Source organism: Lissotriton helveticus, chromosome 6 (assembly GCF_964261635.1).
Source record: "Lissotriton helveticus chromosome 6, aLisHel1.1, whole genome shotgun sequence".
NCBI lineage: Eukaryota > Metazoa > Chordata > Amphibia > Caudata > Salamandridae > Lissotriton > Lissotriton helveticus.
The window spans coordinates 881,819,607-881,836,873 of NC_136067.1; the positions used below are offsets into that span (position 1 = coordinate 881,819,607).

The window sequence follows — 17,267 nt, forward strand, 5'->3', positions numbered from 1 at the left end:
CCTCCCTGGACCGGAAACAAGAATCCTGGGACCGGTTTCAGGGTATGTAACCCTTCTTCAGCCAGGCTAGCTTGAATCCAGTGACACAGTGAGCAATGGACCCACGTGATGGATTTAGGCCCAGATCTCTGTGAATGTATGACATTGTTCTGCATTCTGTCCATTAATTGTTGTTTTTATGATAAAATAAAGACAGCAATTGTTAGCAATTTGGGCCAACATGCTGTAAATATAATTGTATGGGAGGATAACACTGCTCCATTACGAGTCTCTTTAAACAGTGGTACCGAACTGTAGAGGAAAATGAGAAGGGACTACAGGGCAAACTACAAAAAACAAGGGTGCTTGGGCATCTTTTGCATTATATTGCTTGTTTCATTTTGAACTTGGAGGCCGCCCAAAGCACAACATTCTGTACCACTTTTCTCATGGGTTTCCTGCAGGCACTTGATATAGGTTATCCAGTCCAAGAAACGTTTCAGGGACCTTCCAGCACCCGCCACCCTCCCACGAAATATGCTACCTGTTTGTTAGGCAAGAGTGGTTTGAGTCACGCGCCACTTTGTGAAGTATCAGCTTTGAATTAAGGCAGTTTGTTTAAAAAATAATCGGTACTTAGTCCAGAGCTGTCTAATCAGCTTCTGTTGCCAGAGAGAGACGACAAACTGCGCGTCGGGGCGTGTTCTTGCTGCCTGAGAGGATCGCTGTTGGGACTTTAGACTCTACACCTCGCGGTACCCGCTTCGCGGGTCCCGCATCGTCTGTATTGCCCCTCGCCATTTGGAAGCTGTTGTAGGCGTGTGCAAGGACTGCAGGGCTGCGAGCAACGGAACCGGGACTCTGTTTCCCAGGAGTCCCGGTAAACCCGCGCCTGATCCACCTGGCGTGCTCTCCCTGACTGCCCCGCCCTCTACCCTCACAAACCTCAGCTCTACATAAACAAGCTGCTCCTACCGCAGCGCGGTAGCGCGCGGGGCGAAGCCCGGGCAAAGGGCGGGCCCTCTGTGGCCCTCAGAGGCCTGAAGAGACTGGACTGGGCACAACCCCCTGGCCTACAGCCATTCCTGTGCCATTGTAATAGGGTCCACTGTGCCTGATTATTAATAGCTGTCATTTTTTGCTAAATGTCATTTTCTCCGTTAAGCTTTGATTCAGCTATGCCAGATAAGCAAGGGGGTTTGCTAAATAGAACTTTGGACAATTATTTCACAAAGCCTGCTGCTAACATCACCGAGGGAACCACCCTAGAAGAGCGACGAGCGGAACGCCGCCGTTCTGTAGAAAGCATGAAGAACAGGCCAGTGATTGTTCCATCCTTACCTGCTATTTCTACTGATGAGGGCAGCCAGAATGTTAATGACAGTGTATTTTTGCTGGAAAGCCAGTCAATAGCATTGAAAGATACCACGCTTATACACAACACTTGCCCCACATTGATTATGAATGGCCCCCCGTCTATTAATCATACTAGCACTCCTAACACAATGAAGCCACCGATTGCCCCTGCTCCTATTCTAGGCAAAACAACACGATATAGGGTTAAAAAAATAATGCCTATGCCTAGAATATATGGCCCACCCCCGAATAAAAAACGGCGGAAAATGGGGGAATCACAACAAATAAAGTTGAGCCACTCTGATTTTGGAAAAAAGTCAAAGACTTCTGCTGAAAGTGCTAAGGCCTTAATAGCCACAACAGAAGGAATTAATACTCTACCTCCACCCTCACCGAACATGCTGATAGATAAGGAGGCTAGCCCAGATACTAGTGTGGCTGATAACGTGCCCCAAGCAGTTCAGGAACTCGTTACACTGCATAGTATAGAGAGCTTAATCAGAAGCTATTCAGTAGCAATCTTAGAGAGACTGAACAAAGTGGAGGATAGATTAGGGAAAATCGAACGGGAATTGGGAAGCAAGGGAGTTGCTATTAAGTCAGCTGTAAGTAATGTCTTACAAACCACTACATTGCCAATCCAACCTACTGTAACTGCCCCAATCTCTGCTCCAAATACGAATCCATCTACCTCGAAGCACCCTGAAAATAAGATTACCAAACATCACAACCCACCCTCCAAGCTGCCACAAGATAAACCCGACCAGATCCCGGCTATCCCAGCCAGTAAACCACATGAGGGCACGGCGAGTTTACTACTGGGGAGACCAACAAGGGAGGCGGATGGTACTAGGTACAACTGGGGGAGACCCAAACGGGCTCCACTCCCAGAACTCCCGCCGGAGGCAGTACCTTTTGTTGTAGTTTTGACAGGGGTGCCTGTGTTGGAACCAAATAAGCGGGAGGGTTTTGCACAACTGAAGAACAAGATTATGCATTGGCTGAGTTTATTTAGGCCAATTATAAATAACATCAGTGGCGACATTGTTCACGTTCGCCGTCTTCAGTGGTTGGGGGGCAGACCCAAGGACATCGAGGGTGATGTGGTGGTAGTAAACTTCAGGGACCCAAATGCCGTACAATTTATATTAAACTGGCCACCAGGTAACAGTAACAACCGTATAATTCCCAGACCATTGACATACTTTTACCCAAGATCAGTGGTGTTTCCAACCCAGCACCAACCACCCAATCTTATAACAACACAAACCCATTTGAACACCTATCCCCTGATTGCACAGAGTGTCAGGAACCCCCAATATGTGCCCTATCCTATGTCAACCCCAGATCCCTATGGGTGGAACTATGTACCAGCCAGACCCAACAATGCAAATAATAGGAGAATGGATCATCTAAAACCATTCACACCTCTAGAGACCATAAATAGATTTGATATATTCAGTGGCCTAGATGACTGTGATTGATGTTTTTTGAGTTTGGGGGGCGAGGAAAGTGGAATACACACCCCTAGTGTAAAGGGTGTTGTCAATGGAGTTGAAGTGTTGGGGAATACTGGGTTTTCACCTTTGTTCAATCTGGTTGCGAGGGATGGAATCATTCAGGGGGAGGGCCGTAGAATGTTAACAACTGGGGAAGCACCCTTGGTGACCCAACCTGAGATCCCAGTTAGAAAAAGGGAGTTATCTAACTTAGCCCCAGAGATCCTAGCTAGAACAAGAGAGCCTGTAAAATTAGTCTCTTGGAATATAGCCGGAGTCGCAAAAAATTTAAGGGACCCAGAATGGGCAAGTTTCATTGATGTTTTTGACCTTTGTTTGCTACAGGAAACTTGGGCAGTAGTCACACCACATAGACTTGGATATAAGTCTTTTGGAATAGGTGCTATTCAATCTAGAAGTGGAAGGCCTTCGGGTGGACTATTAATTTGGGTGAAAGTAAATCTAAGGGTACAAATTGAGGTGTTGGATGCAAATTCTCTTGACATATTAGCTTTAAAAATAACTACATACGAAGGGAAAAAAATGTTCCTAATAAATGTCTATAATAGACCAACACCCTCATCAAGAGACTCACTAACATTATCCAAATTATATTGTTTTTTAAGTACATTAGATGGTAGGGAGGACCATGTTATCTTGGCAGGTGATCTAAATTGTAACTATGAACCTATCGTGGGTCTATGTGATATTTTCGAAGAGGAAGATCAAGCCAATAAAATCCCTGCCCTGGAGAATGCGAAACCCGTAAAATGCTCGGTTTTGGCACTCCAAATAACAAAATTATGTACGGAGTATTGCCTCAGGGCTTGCAATGGACGGTTTCCGTCTGACAGCTTGAAAAGACCAACCTTTAGTAGGAATAATTGCAGAAGTAATTTGGATTTTGTGATCGCTTCCATATCCATCTGGCCGAATATTCTAGACTTTGAGGTAAAGGACAGGCTAGAAAGCGACCACTTTCCTGTAAGTCTTTCAATGGAAGCCTCCTTGTTCGAAGGAGTAATTTCCTCTCCCTTAGCAGATGGTAGTAATATTGATAATGCTGAGATCCATATTAGCAACAACAGACGAGCACTTAAATGGCCATTTATACTAGACCATGGTGAGATCCTCGCAGAAATATACACTCTCTTTGCAGAGACCTTTGGTTCATACATAGGTCTTACGATAGAGGAGGTAAATCCAATTCATTTTATGTCACTACACAAAAACTTTTTTAATGAAATAAAAATTTTAGTTACTAAAATGCCCAAGAAGAACCAACAAAAGACAGAGAATCTGTCCCATAGTAAACCTTGGTATGGCAGATCCTGTAGAGAATCCAAAAGGGCTCTTTTATCAGCAATTAAATGTAAGTCCCCTTTGGACATAAAAACAGCAAGGAATAACTATAAGATAGTACAAAAGGCATCTAAAATAGCCTGGGAGGAAGAAAAATGGGCTGATATGTTGCTGGCTGCTAAAACAAGAGATAACGCAGGCTTCTGGAGGCTAGTAGCCAACGGAAACCACATAGGGAGAGTGGCCAAGGACATCTACCTGGATGAGCTAACATGGACTAACCACTTTACTAGTCTTTATAAAAAATATGATGATGCTCACATGGATTTGGATGTCCCACGCTACGATCACCCCACAGATTGCCTGGGTTTCACTTTAGGCGAAACCGAGCTGGCAATTAACCAAATAAAGTCTGGCAAAGCACCAGGTCTAGACAAGATCCCAGGGGATTTATATAAGCACGATTTAAAAGTATGGGCACCATACATTAACCTTTTGTGCAATAAGTTATCCCTTACTTTAGATTTCCCCGAAAGTTGGAGGGGAGCTGAAATTGTTTTAATCTTTAAAAAAGGGGATAGGATGGATCCCTCTAATTATCGGCCAATCAGCCTGATGGATATCCTCCAGAAAATTTACTCACGACACATTTTAGCTCGTGTCAGTGATTGGATGGAGGGAAATGCAATTTTAACCAAATTCCAAGCTGGTTTCCGATGTAAAGTAAGCACAATTGATCAGATATTTAGATTTTGTTGCCTTTATTGGAAATACGTTTTAATTAAAAAGGGTCATTTATATGTTGCTTTTGTTGATTTGAGGGCAGCATTTGATTTAGTGCCACGCAACCTCTTATGGAAAATGTTGAATGTAGTAGGGATGCCAACTAGTTTAGTAGTTCAGATAAAACAGTTACACGAAGGGAATTTTGCGAAAATTCGATGGGGTCCAAGTGGGGAACTAACCCAAAAAATCCCTATCGAGCGTGGTGTTCGCCAAGGCTGTGTACTGGCCCCCACGCTCTTTTCCCTTTTCGTGAATGACATCCCGTCACACCTAGAGGGATGCAAAAATGACTCTCCAAAACTGAATGGAGAAAGGGTAACATCTCTACTATTTGCTGATGACACTATTCTGATTTCCCAAACTAAGAAAGGACTCCAGGCACTACTGGATTCTTTTAGCAAATACTGTAGTAAGAAAGGACTGGAGATAAATGGGAAAAAGACTAAATGTATGGCCCTAAACCCAACAAAAACCGATAAAGGCTGTTTATTCTTGGAAGGAGTAAGACTAGAATCGGTCTCCCAATTCTCATATTTAGGGGTCACATTAGATTCCAAATTTTCATGGAGAGCACAAATGGAAAAAAGTAAAGTGGCATTCGCTCAGAATGCAAAGCCAATCCTTAGGGAGCAAAGTCTGAGCACTAGCAAAGCTGTGTCTCCGGCGATTGAACTTTTTAAATTTAAGGTACAACCAGCAGTGCTATATGGCGCAGAAATATGGGGACCAGGGTCTAAGGATACTTTTAGTGTCCTGGACAATAAATTTATGAGAAGCCTGGTAAGGGTCCCAAGAGGCACTCCTCTAGTGCCCCTTCAATTAGACCTAAACATCAAAAGAACCGATCACTACACTATAATCAGGCCACTGATGTTATGGTCAGACTATGGCGGGTGCCAGAATTACACGACTATAGGGACGGGCTAAAAGAAATCATGGAGTTAGATAATTTAAAAACTATCCCATGGCTAAAGCACGTTAAAAACTGGTTCAGTAAAATAGGCCTAAAACACTTCTGGGAGAACCCTGAGCAATTACCGCCCAACTCGAAATTAATTTTAAAAAGGGCCTTCTGGAGCTGTATTGTTAATATGACAACAAGTGCCTCAACTGCTGGGACCATAGTAACAAATTTTCTTAGCTTTAAGAATGTACCACTATTCGAGACCTTTATGGATGAGATAGAGCCCCCTCTTGCCAAAACTTTATTCTTAAAATTAAGGTACGGGAATCTTTTACTAAAAACAACTTTGGCACGTTGGGCAAAGAGGCCTAATGCCCCATCCTTAGTGACTGATGAAATTTGCTCCATGTGTGAATGCCACCAGATTGAAAATGAGTCTCATATTTTTTTCTTTTGTCCTGCTTACGTACTGGCCAGGAAAAGATGGATAAAACCAATATGCCTATTGTTGGGCGTGAGATCATGTACACAGGCTTTGAGAATTCTTACAACTAACACAAACCAAACAATAATATTTAGTGTTAGTAGATTCTTATATTCAATCTTTTTCCTAAGGAAAAAAAAGGGTCAACAGTTGTAAATAAAGTTTATCCATAAAAACAGGAATAATATAGCAACTAGTGGGGGTCTTTTTCCTTTTCTAGTATCTCATTGATGTTTGTGCTCTGATTTACTTTTATTATGAAATGTATTTTAGCCGCTGGTCTTTTATGCTAAATGTTTTTTTATTGTAATGAATGTGTAGTGACTCTTTTATGGCAACTATGCCGAAATAAAGATATTTTGAATTGAATTGAAAATGTCCACGCGCGAAGACTGACTGCACTGCACTGCACTGCGTCACGCTTAGGCCATGTAGGAAGGGGGCCTGAACAGGCTCGGAAAGTCGATGTAATTAAAACGACTAATGTTTTTTTTTCCCTTTCAGTTCTACTCTCCCAGCGGGGCACCTATCATTAGCAACGGAGATGACTAAAAGCATTTTAAGATTTAAAGGCCGAAATCCTTTACCGGGCGGACGGACCGAAAATTTGGGGTAACTTATCTGCTAGAACAAAACAAGCAAGCATTGGCATAGCCAATAGGTCTCGCTTGTGGTACCTTATAAGTATTTAGTTACAAGGATATTGTGCTGCAAAACAAAATACTTATAAGGTCCCACAAGCGAGACCTATTGGCTATGCCAATGCTTGTTTTTTAGTCCCAGCTCTCCCCGTTGAGCTGGAGGGCTTCGCCACCGTTTGGCTCCTCTGCCTAGAGCTCGACTCCCCCTCCCCTCTGCAGCTCCAGCCTCAGCTTGCACCGATGCAGTATGCAATTCCAGCCGGTATATGCTGACTCTGCCGGATACAATTGAGGACCCCTGGAAGCCGCGCTGGGCAGCTGCGCGCCTATCCCGTCGCAACTGCAGAGCGGCAAGAGAACACGGTGAGCCCGAGGCCCCCACCACACAAGCCCCGTGTATGACAGAGGGGCTGACGCAGAAGCCCACAAGAGAGCGAGTCACATTTCAGACACCAGAGAGGAGTTAGCTTGTGGCGACACACGGACAGTAAGACAGGGACAGGCATAGATAGGTGGGAAAAGGCAAACAAAAGGAGGAGTGCTGCTACGGGCTGGGGAGGGGGAGGAGAAATGAAAGGAAAGGCTGTGTTTGCGGGGAGAGAGAGGGGAGGTGCTGGTGTGGGAGGGGGGAGGTGCTGGTGTGGGAGGAGTGCTGCTACGGCAACTGCTACGGGCTGGGGAGGGGGAGGAGAAATGAAAGGAAAGGCTGTGTTTGCAGGGAGAGAGAGGGGAGGTGCTGGTGTGGGAGGGGGGAGGTGCTGGTGTGGGAGGAGTGCTGCTACGGCAAGGCTGTGTTTGCGGGGAGAGAGAGGGGAGGTGCTGGTGTGAGAGGGGGGAGTTGCTGGTGTGGGAGGAGTGCTGCTAGGGGAGGAGAAGCCCTGGCCGTGAATGCTCGTGCATGTTCACGTGAACTGCAAGAAAACGCCGGGCTGAAAGCCCTTAGTTTGAAGAGGATTTTGCCGACATGAATTCTCGCTCCGCTCGATGCGCATGCGCGCATCGATAGGTCGCGAGACCTAAAAACGGTACTTAAATTGATTCAAAATCTCACAAGTACAAGTCATATTTCATGTTCAAAATTATACTGTCACGTGATGTCTGATTTGACGGTCATTTCCCATTGCTCATTTGCAAAAATGATCTTTTTAATCCTACTGTACTCACACGAAAATTACTCTTCTACCAGTTAAATGACATTTTTCTAAATGAGCAATCTGGGCAATTAAAGAGAATGATTACTGAAATATTCTTGCCATTCCATCAAAACGTAATTGAAAATGTGCCAGAAATTGCGCAAAAATGCCTCATGTCGATATTAATTGTACCGTTTGATGCACTTCCCCCATACACAACTAACAACAACACCTATAACATTAATTTCGAGTTATGCATTATTTTTACTGAAGTTCAAGTTGTCATACAATGGGATGTATTGTATCTCTCTTCAAGGCCACGGACTAAAATAGAAAACACGCCGGAAATGGGTAGAATGGCCTAAAAACTGACGTGACCTTGATAAAACCAGCAGTTTGGGCATTTGAATAGAAAAGAAAGCTCTTCTTTGTCCACGAACAGGCAGACACGTGCAGCCAGGACAGCTAAGAGGAGGACACGGAAGGACACTGCGTCACGGGATTGATAAGGGAGGAAGTACGAGGGGGAGGGCGGTGCTGTTAAGTGCAGAAGGATCGCTGCAGTTTTGGACAGAGCGGAGGAAAGAGGTAGAGATGGAGGGGGGCGGGGTCGCAGCTGACAACTGGCTATGTAAGGAGAAACACGCACCAGAGAGCTGACAGAGGACAAGGGAGGTGCAGGAGTATTGTATAGTAATTGAATTTATATAGCGCTTACTGCCCCTCACGAGGTGTCGAAGCGCTTTTACAGCGAGTAGCACACTACTCCGGAACCCATAAAGGATTAGTGTGGAATTAGTATAGTTAAATATGAAAGTAATTTGAGTATAAAGGGCCATTAGTCCCCAGCACACAGCTAACGGCGGCGGAGTAGGAAAGTGGTGCTGCGGCCTTGGGTGGAGGGAAGGCAAAACGGGTGCCAGGGTGCAGTAGGCTCAGGGGGCCCGCAACCGTGGGCAGCAGAAGCGGAACTCAGCGGCATACACAGCATCCTAGTGCTGGAGTTCACCGGTTTACATCAGTTGAATGAACAAGCAGTCTGTCCGACACTCCCACACCGTGATACAACAGCCAGGGGCGTGGCTACAGTCGGTGCAGTAGGTCTAGTGGCACCGAGACCCAAAGTCCTGAGGGGCCCATTGAACCCCGATAATTGCTGTACATCACTACCCCAACAGCAGCCACATTTGCCTTTTTCCTTGACTGCACCAGGGCCTATAGCATCCTTCTACACTACTGACAACAGCGTCTTTATTACAATCAACAACCAGGTAACCTTCAAATGGATTCTAGTAATTACCGGCAACCACAGTACAGAATGTTCCAAAGCCATCGTCAGGGGGGTGCGGCTGACAGTGAAGTTAAGTACTGAGTGGTACCCATGGCCAAGCTGGCATGTACCACAAACTGTACCCTTTGATGTGCCCCTATGCCCTGCAGTGGGAGAGTGAACAGCCACACTGAAGCCTAAGAGACATCCCTTCAGGAATGTCACGAATACCCCAGCCCTGCTCAAGTAATACTGCGCCCCCACTGGTGCCAGTGTGTCACTGCAGACAAAGCAAAAACTTCCGTTGCACTCAGCGAAAAGGATTTCCAAGAGATAAGACCATCACCATCTGTTTACTAGACATACTCATGCTTGGAAAATGGAAACAAAAGGCTGCTGACGTTTCTCCTGTTATGCGCTTACTGTGCACTGCTTTAGGAACTTGTTTGCAGTAAATAAACACGTTCCATGACGTCAAGAAGGGAAGAACCTTCAACCCCCATGGTCCTAATAAGCCAGACCTCCTGTCCTTGAATATTCCACATTTTCTTAGTATTAACTGCACAGGGCACATACATTTCATAAATCAAACCACTTTATCTCAGTGCTTGCACTTACATCTCTATAGCCTTCAAGATGGTCTCCAGAAACAGTTCCCGGTATGTCTCTGCACCCAGCAGGACAGTATCGACTACAAAGAGAACAATGACAAATGGAAATTATGAATTTGTCGAGATCACTACATTTCTGCATACAAAAATAAATAATCATACTTCATAACCTACTTGTTAAACATTTTTTTGCTCTTTACTAATTAACAATTTAGCACACCATATAAGAAAAATCATTGCTCATTGCTTGTGGTTTAGAAGCTAACCTTGGTGTCTAGGGATCTAGCTTTTAATACCAGTGTACAAGCTCACCACAGTTTGAGTCCTCCTATAGGCCAGAAAACTCCATTACCACAGATCTTTCCTCTCCCTCTCTCCTGAAGGCCAAGGCAGAGAGAGGTCTGAAAGCCAGTTTCATCTGGGGGAAGGGGAGATTCACTACAGTGAGTAACTCGTTCTTACTCCAGCACCTCCCACTCCCCCAGTCTCCACACACATTTAGGGGGAAATGGAAAAGGTTGTTTTGGAAGCTGACCAGAGGAAAGAGGTCAATCTTTGAATGATCAAAAGTATAAATAAAATCGCTAGAGAGGTGTACATTGTTTACTTTTAATAATTGTTTTGTGCTGGGCACACTACAGAATATTGGGAGATATGTATGAAAGCATTTTACCATAGACACAAAATGGGAAAAAAAACCTTTGCTACACCAGGCCCTTAATTCCTTTCTGTTGTTTGCGAGAATGCGCTTTTGGAAGCTGTTAGAGGAGGCGGTGGTGTGGAGGTTAGCACAGTGTTTTTTTGTGTGTGTTTTTTTTCTTCTGAAGGGCAAGAGGTTATGACTGCTGCTGCTCATCTACAAGAGGTCATTCCGTGTGGGAGTGCCAGCTACTGTCAGCATCAACCTCTTCTGCTCTTGCAGTTTTCTTTAAGGCCACTAAGGTGGAATCTGCTGCGTGGCATTTGGTGAAGGGCTAGTATTGTTTGATTTTCTCCAGCTGATATCTTGGTGCATTGCCTTCTCAGTATTTTGAAGGGGGTTCCAGCTTTCACTAATAGCCACTGGAAGTTTCTGAGGTGCTGGGTAATAATTTAGATTTTTGTGTTAAGGTTCTATCTTTGGGGGACCGAAACGCGTTGGCCGTTTTTATGAACTATTTTGAAATAAAAGAAGAGATTAATGAAATAACAGACTACATGTGTTGTGTTCGGGGCACCTCCTATTGCTTAAAGTACTTTGGGAATCTGTAACCAGTGGCACCAAAAGGTGACAGGTGCCTGAGTATTGTACACAATCACCCTTATAGTGCTTTCCATTAAATCCGTCACCTTCAATTGTTTTTTGTCCAATTGGGAGCAGTATTAAGACTGATTTACATATGGCTGGGTCCAAACTAGGTTGACATGGCGAGTAAATAGCAATGGATTACACCCAGATCTGTGACTGGGGGTGAGTGTTTGAAAAGTTTCAATGCTTTGTCCCTCATTTAATTTTGTGAAGTTGCTATATGTACTTTAAGTAGCTTGGGTATGCCCAGATGTGGGTGTCCCTTGCTCGCTGTGCACTGGATTCAAGCTAGCCTGGATGATTAGGGGGTTTATTTTCTGGAACCGGTTCTAGGATGCTTGTTTGCGGTCTAGGGAGGACCTGGCTTGGCTGTTCGGGCTGGACTGTTCCAATGGGGAGAAGGATCAATACTGATTTGCATATGGCTGGGTACAAACTGGGGTGATGGGGCGAGCAAAATAACTACAGATTAAACCCAGATCCGAGGCTCAGAGAGATTGTTTGAAAGGGTTCAACACTCCATCCATCATTTTATTTTGTGGTTTTAACCCATGTCCATGCCAGTCACAAATCTACCCTTGTCCACTCCAAAATGCCACATAATCTGACTAAATAGTACATCAGCCTACAGAAACACTTAACAGAATAATTCCCAAGTTACACAAAGAATTAACCTCTCTAAAAAAACAATTACTAGTGTCGTGTAGGTGGAAAAAAAGATGTTGGAGCTACGCATGGGCAGCATGGAGACATAACGCAGCAGGACCGAGCTTTAGAATGTATATAACTGCTGTAGGTTATGAAGAAAGAGACCAATTGACCTCTGTAGAAGTTTCATAAGCCCCAAGAACGGAACCTGGATTTTCCAGCCGAATGCTGAGGGCTGTGTTCTTAGCAGTACTGTTAGCTGATGAGGACATTCAAGGCAAAATGTTGTTTTTTATGTATATATAAAATAAGGCTTTTCACTGCATTCCTACTTGCCCCACAACTAGAAATAACGTGGGCTAATTAAAGCCTTTGGAATTTCCTAAATCCTCTGGCCCAAGTCACCCACAATCCTTCCAACATGTTATGTACTCTCAGATGAATTGCTATAGTAATGTGATTACAGGTGGGCGACCCAGCAAATTATCAGCGAGCCAAAGGTGGGCTCTGGCTCGAAGAGTCAGTGCATGAGCCGAGCCCTGCAAATATTTGGCATGTAATAAACATCACGTTAGGATATGGTAAGGTGTCTTCAATTTTCTTTTTTAAATAAAAGCATATTTCTTTAACACGTGAAAGCTTTCCAGATTAGTACATCAGATTGTATCCCTGCATGGAGTATCAAATTTAAAAAAAGAATATTTCTTGAAACATGTGAAAGCTTTCCAGATTAGTACATCAGATTGTATCCCTGCATGGAGTATTTATTAAAAGTGAGAGAAACTGAGAAACATTCATACCCTCGATGTGATGACAATGCCATTGGTGAAAACTAAGATGCAAGTCAGCTGTCACATGTGCCTCAATATGTGGTCTAGATTCTTGTAGTGCATAGACAAACATTTTATTAATTCAAGCAGAAGAGAGCTTTTCGTACAGCACACGACCTGGAAGATGCTCATATATATTATATTGAACAAAAGGGAAACTCAATGCAAAAAAGTGTTTCACACAGATTGGCCAAGCAGGGGAGAAAGCATTGATCCCCTATTTTGTAGTTTCACGCTGTGCAATTCAGTCACTAGATCAAAGGTTAATGCTTTGTCCTTAATTCTTGTAAGAACAGATTAGCGCCTGCATACCAGGCAGAATCTATATTTAATATTTGGCACTTTCACATGGGCCTCACAACAAATACAGATTACTTTACATTCTTTTTTGACACAGGGAGGTGTGCTGCATTTACAAGACGTGTAGCCCAGCTGGGGAGTTTAAACAGGTTCCCCATTTTACATGTTTATCTTTTGTGGTCAATTAGCAACATGGCCTCCCATGAAACCTCACTTGGCTGGTTTGGGGCTCCAAGTCCTAAGAGGTCCTCGAGCAGAGGCGAGCATCTGGCTCGCGCCTTGTTTGAGCTTTCAGTGGCACGCCCACCTCTAAAGGTGATGGCTTTTTCACATTTCCCAATACCAGTGTCATCTGCAGTACCTAAATTCAATGTCGTTGTGTGATTTCTGTGCACTATATTCTCCACAGAGCCATTGATAAAGTCCTATGCATTACAATTGTCACTTTGGGCTATCGTAGAACATGTTAGATCTTGGCATAGCATATGCGTAACTCTGGAGTATTAACTCCAGCCTCTTTCGAAATTTGTATATCAAGTTTACTTGCGAGTGTTGTAATCCCTATAATGTGAATCTTCGGGCAAACGTCGTCATCACATCTAACTCTCTTAGCCATCTAGAACAATAGCATTTAGTAGGCATGGCTTATTGATACATTCTATATACATATCACTCCTTCTCCAGAAATATGGGCAATAACCCTTGTCCCTGGTGGTCTTCCAAGATTTAGCTAATTTCAGTAAGTAGCAGTAGCCCCTCACTCTAGGTTTCGGAATGGGCATAAAATATGTTACTTAAATGACACTGCCAACTAGCCACCCAGCAGAAAAAATGTCGTTGAAACCATTCACAGTACACTAGGTAGCAGATGATTGTAGTAAACTTAAACTGCCATCACTCTGAGCGTACCATGCCAGCAGCCATGATGTCAAAACACAAATTTATTCTGAGCCAAGTTCAGAAGCCACTGAACCAGTTATTGACAGAGGCTACACTTGGGAGGTATTAGAAATGAAACACACAATTGCAGAGGCAATACCAGTGTACCAGCACTCCTACGGTATAGGCCTATTATCAGGGTACTGATGCTCCACACAGATTATTTGAAAAGGCAGGAGTGGGAAGTCTCTCAAAGTTGCCTTGGAGAGTATCTTGGTGTTTGGTATTGGTGGATCCAACCTTTACATTAGATACATGCTTTATAGCAACAGAAGAAACAAAATGCAATGGCACTCATGTCAAGGGGCCAAAATGCTAAAGGATAAACATTCTGAAAATCAGTTTTGATGGTAATCTGGGTGTTGGGTTGTTTCTAAAAGGGACATTCCTTCATGAACTTTAACTCCAGTAATCAGCATAACAAAGATGAAACAATAATCAAGGGATACTTTTCCTGAGGACTTTAAATTTGATTTTTCGCAGCCAGAATGAATAAATGGAAGAGGCGTGACATCAAGGCAGCTTGCCTCTTTGAAACTACCATACAAAATATTTGTTCCACGTTTCAAAGCTTATGACTTAGCCTCTGGTGGCTCAAATCTTGTTAACACATATTGCCCAGTTACCCTCAACACAATATAGTTTTCAAACAGGACACAACACCTAGTTGTTCATGCTAAACTGAGATCAAGTATTGGGGTTATCACCAGTTAGAGGTTAGACGCGTTTTGCTGCAGGCACGAGTCACTTTTTATCGAGCTATTCATGTTTTGGTAGATTTGAACAACCGTGCAGGCCATAGTATTCTGTCGCGAGCAAAACACAGGTAACAGTTGATCTAGTGAGGATTTAACAAGTGCTTATTATGGCATTCTTCAGATGTGCGCATAAAAAAACTGACAAAGCTGATAATACTCATTCTATACCACTATCCTACTTTACCCGCCACATCACCACCAATTCCATCGCTGAATACACAGTGAGTTCTACAAACCCAAGCTAGACAGGAAATAGTTCTTCTAAGCAAACAACTTCACCTGGGTTTTCTAAGCATGTCTTGACAAAAAGCAAACGCAAGCCACATTGGTAAATCAGCCATGACGATTAAGAAAAGATTTAGTGAGACAAAACAGTACTTAAAAGCATGAAAAAACAACAACGTATATTTACCTGAACTCTGACTCAGCAAAATGATTTGATTTTTCCAAACATGTGACCAGATCTATTACAAATGAAAAAGGTTAGCTGCATCAGAAACAAATACAACTCACAGCATGACATATTTAAATATTTAAGTACCAATTTTAAAATGGCATGTAAATAAACGTTGCATGTTTATAATATGGAAATTATGTTTAAGGAAGGCGTACACCATTATATTTTGCAATTAATTACTAGAACGCAACTAACAGTAATAGAGATGTGCCTAAAAAATTCTGACTGCTGTCTCTCTTACAGTCAAAATAATGAACGTTTACTCTATTAATGAAAATAATGACACCCCACAAAACCCTTTAAGGCTTACTGTACAATCCCATCACAAACATCAGATTCATTACACAACTTATAAACTAGTACTCAAACTGCCCCACAGTTATCACAAATTGGCATTGTACGGCCTTATTTCTATAAAAGGTAATACATTTTATTAGACGAAGAACACCAAAGAAGAAAACTTACTTTTAGAACCTTTAGTATGAGAAAGGCAATCAAGTTGACCTTTCTCCTCGTTGATGTGCAAGAAGCATTTTATGTAGTAATTTATAGAAATGTAGAATGCAAAATACACTCACAACAAGGCCATGTTAAACCTCGCCAAGGTTTATTATAAGAAAGACAAAAATGAATTATTTCTTATCCGAAAAAAATATCGCATGGAATAAACGAAGGTATTGGCTTTAAAACTGTTCAGAGCAAAGATGTTATTACTCATTAATTAATGCAGACCCCCACTACACCCGTCTATCAAAAATCCCTAACAGTGAGGCAACAAGCGAACTTATTCCACCAATTAATTCAGGATACAGCAGAAAGCAAATTGATATCTTTGTTCAACTAACCTTGATAGCCCTCCGTTCTCTATGGTTCTGTGACTTTACAGGATCACTGCAAAATATGACAGCCATAAACTCAAGAAGACGAATCTAATTGCCGCTTAATCTCCGCTTCCCAATGAGAATTAAATAAAATAGGCGTGCCTCTCTTTTTATAACTCATATAAAACGGACGAATTGGTCGATTTTCTGCACCAAATTAAACAATTTGTTAGCTATTTTTATTGTCCCTGTAACCGACCCAATAGTTTTCAAAGCTGGTAAATAAAATGGCTGTTCTAACCTACCGGTTTCAATTCAGATTATAATTTAAACAGATTAAGGATCTATAGAGCTGAACATATCAACAGAATAACAGTACATTACAAAAAGCAGGCGGGTGTTACAGGATAGACGACTAAAATAAGATAGGATACATGGGCGAAGAGGATCCTAAATGGATTGGAAGTTGGGAGGGGTGAACAGTCAGAGATATAAGGATGCGTCAAGATGCTTTCAGAAGAGTTTCTTCATTTGCTTGCAGAAAGGGTGGCAAGGGGTGTTTGCCGGAGATAGACTGAAATCCTGGTTCCATATTCTCGGGGAGCAGCAGAAGAAGGGTTGCAGTCAGTGTGAGAAGTTGGCCTGGTATATGCTGTCCACTAATTAAAGTGGGCACCTTGTACCAGTCCAAACAACCCTTATTGAGGATTAGGTTAAAGACAACCTTTATAGAAAGCTATCCTACTGGTAGCTGTGGAGAGCAGCCTTCAGGCTAAGTCTATAGGGAATGTAAAGCAGCTTGTTTTACCAGAACAGAACCTCCTGAATGACCAAATGAAAGGAGAACCACACAAGTGTTATATAAAATATATGTATTTATAACTAAATACTCTCAACTAACCTCTTTATGAGATTAAAGCACAAGATACACAAAACTGAATCAATAGAATGATAGTAAATAGCACAATACACAGCATGCTCAGGGGGAGACCGAACCATATACTAAAAAAATGGTATAACAACGACGACTTCACTAGACAGTGCCTAGAGCGCGTAGAACCACAGGGACCCCAAGGAACCACCCAAAGTAGTGACACAGGAGACCCACGGAGGACGAGTGCAGTGTGAGAACACTGGCGCAAGCTCCATACAACTCTATGGGAAAGTCATGGTTGGAAATGTACAATTTAAGGACACTTCGGAGAGGACTTCAAGCAAACCCTTTGGCACGTAGAAGGTTCTAAGGCGGCACCCTTGTGAG

At 43.0% G+C, this 17,267-nt stretch overlaps 1 protein-coding gene across 1 annotated transcript in view; it reads right to left on the reverse strand.

Annotated features, from left to right (window-relative positions):
* The window catches only part of DCBLD1 (discoidin, CUB and LCCL domain containing 1), a 233,564-nt gene that overhangs the window by 70,547 nt on the left and 145,750 nt on the right, over nucleotides 1-17,267 (reverse strand). Inside the window, exons 4-5 of the mRNA XM_078648486.1 lie at nucleotides 15,141-15,192; nucleotides 9,973-10,045 (exon numbers count right to left, since the gene is read on the reverse strand). Of these exons, the coding sequence (XP_078504612.1) occupies nucleotides 9,973-10,045; nucleotides 15,141-15,192 (125 nt within the window). The remainder of the gene's footprint in view (nucleotides 1-9,972; nucleotides 10,046-15,140; nucleotides 15,193-17,267) is intronic.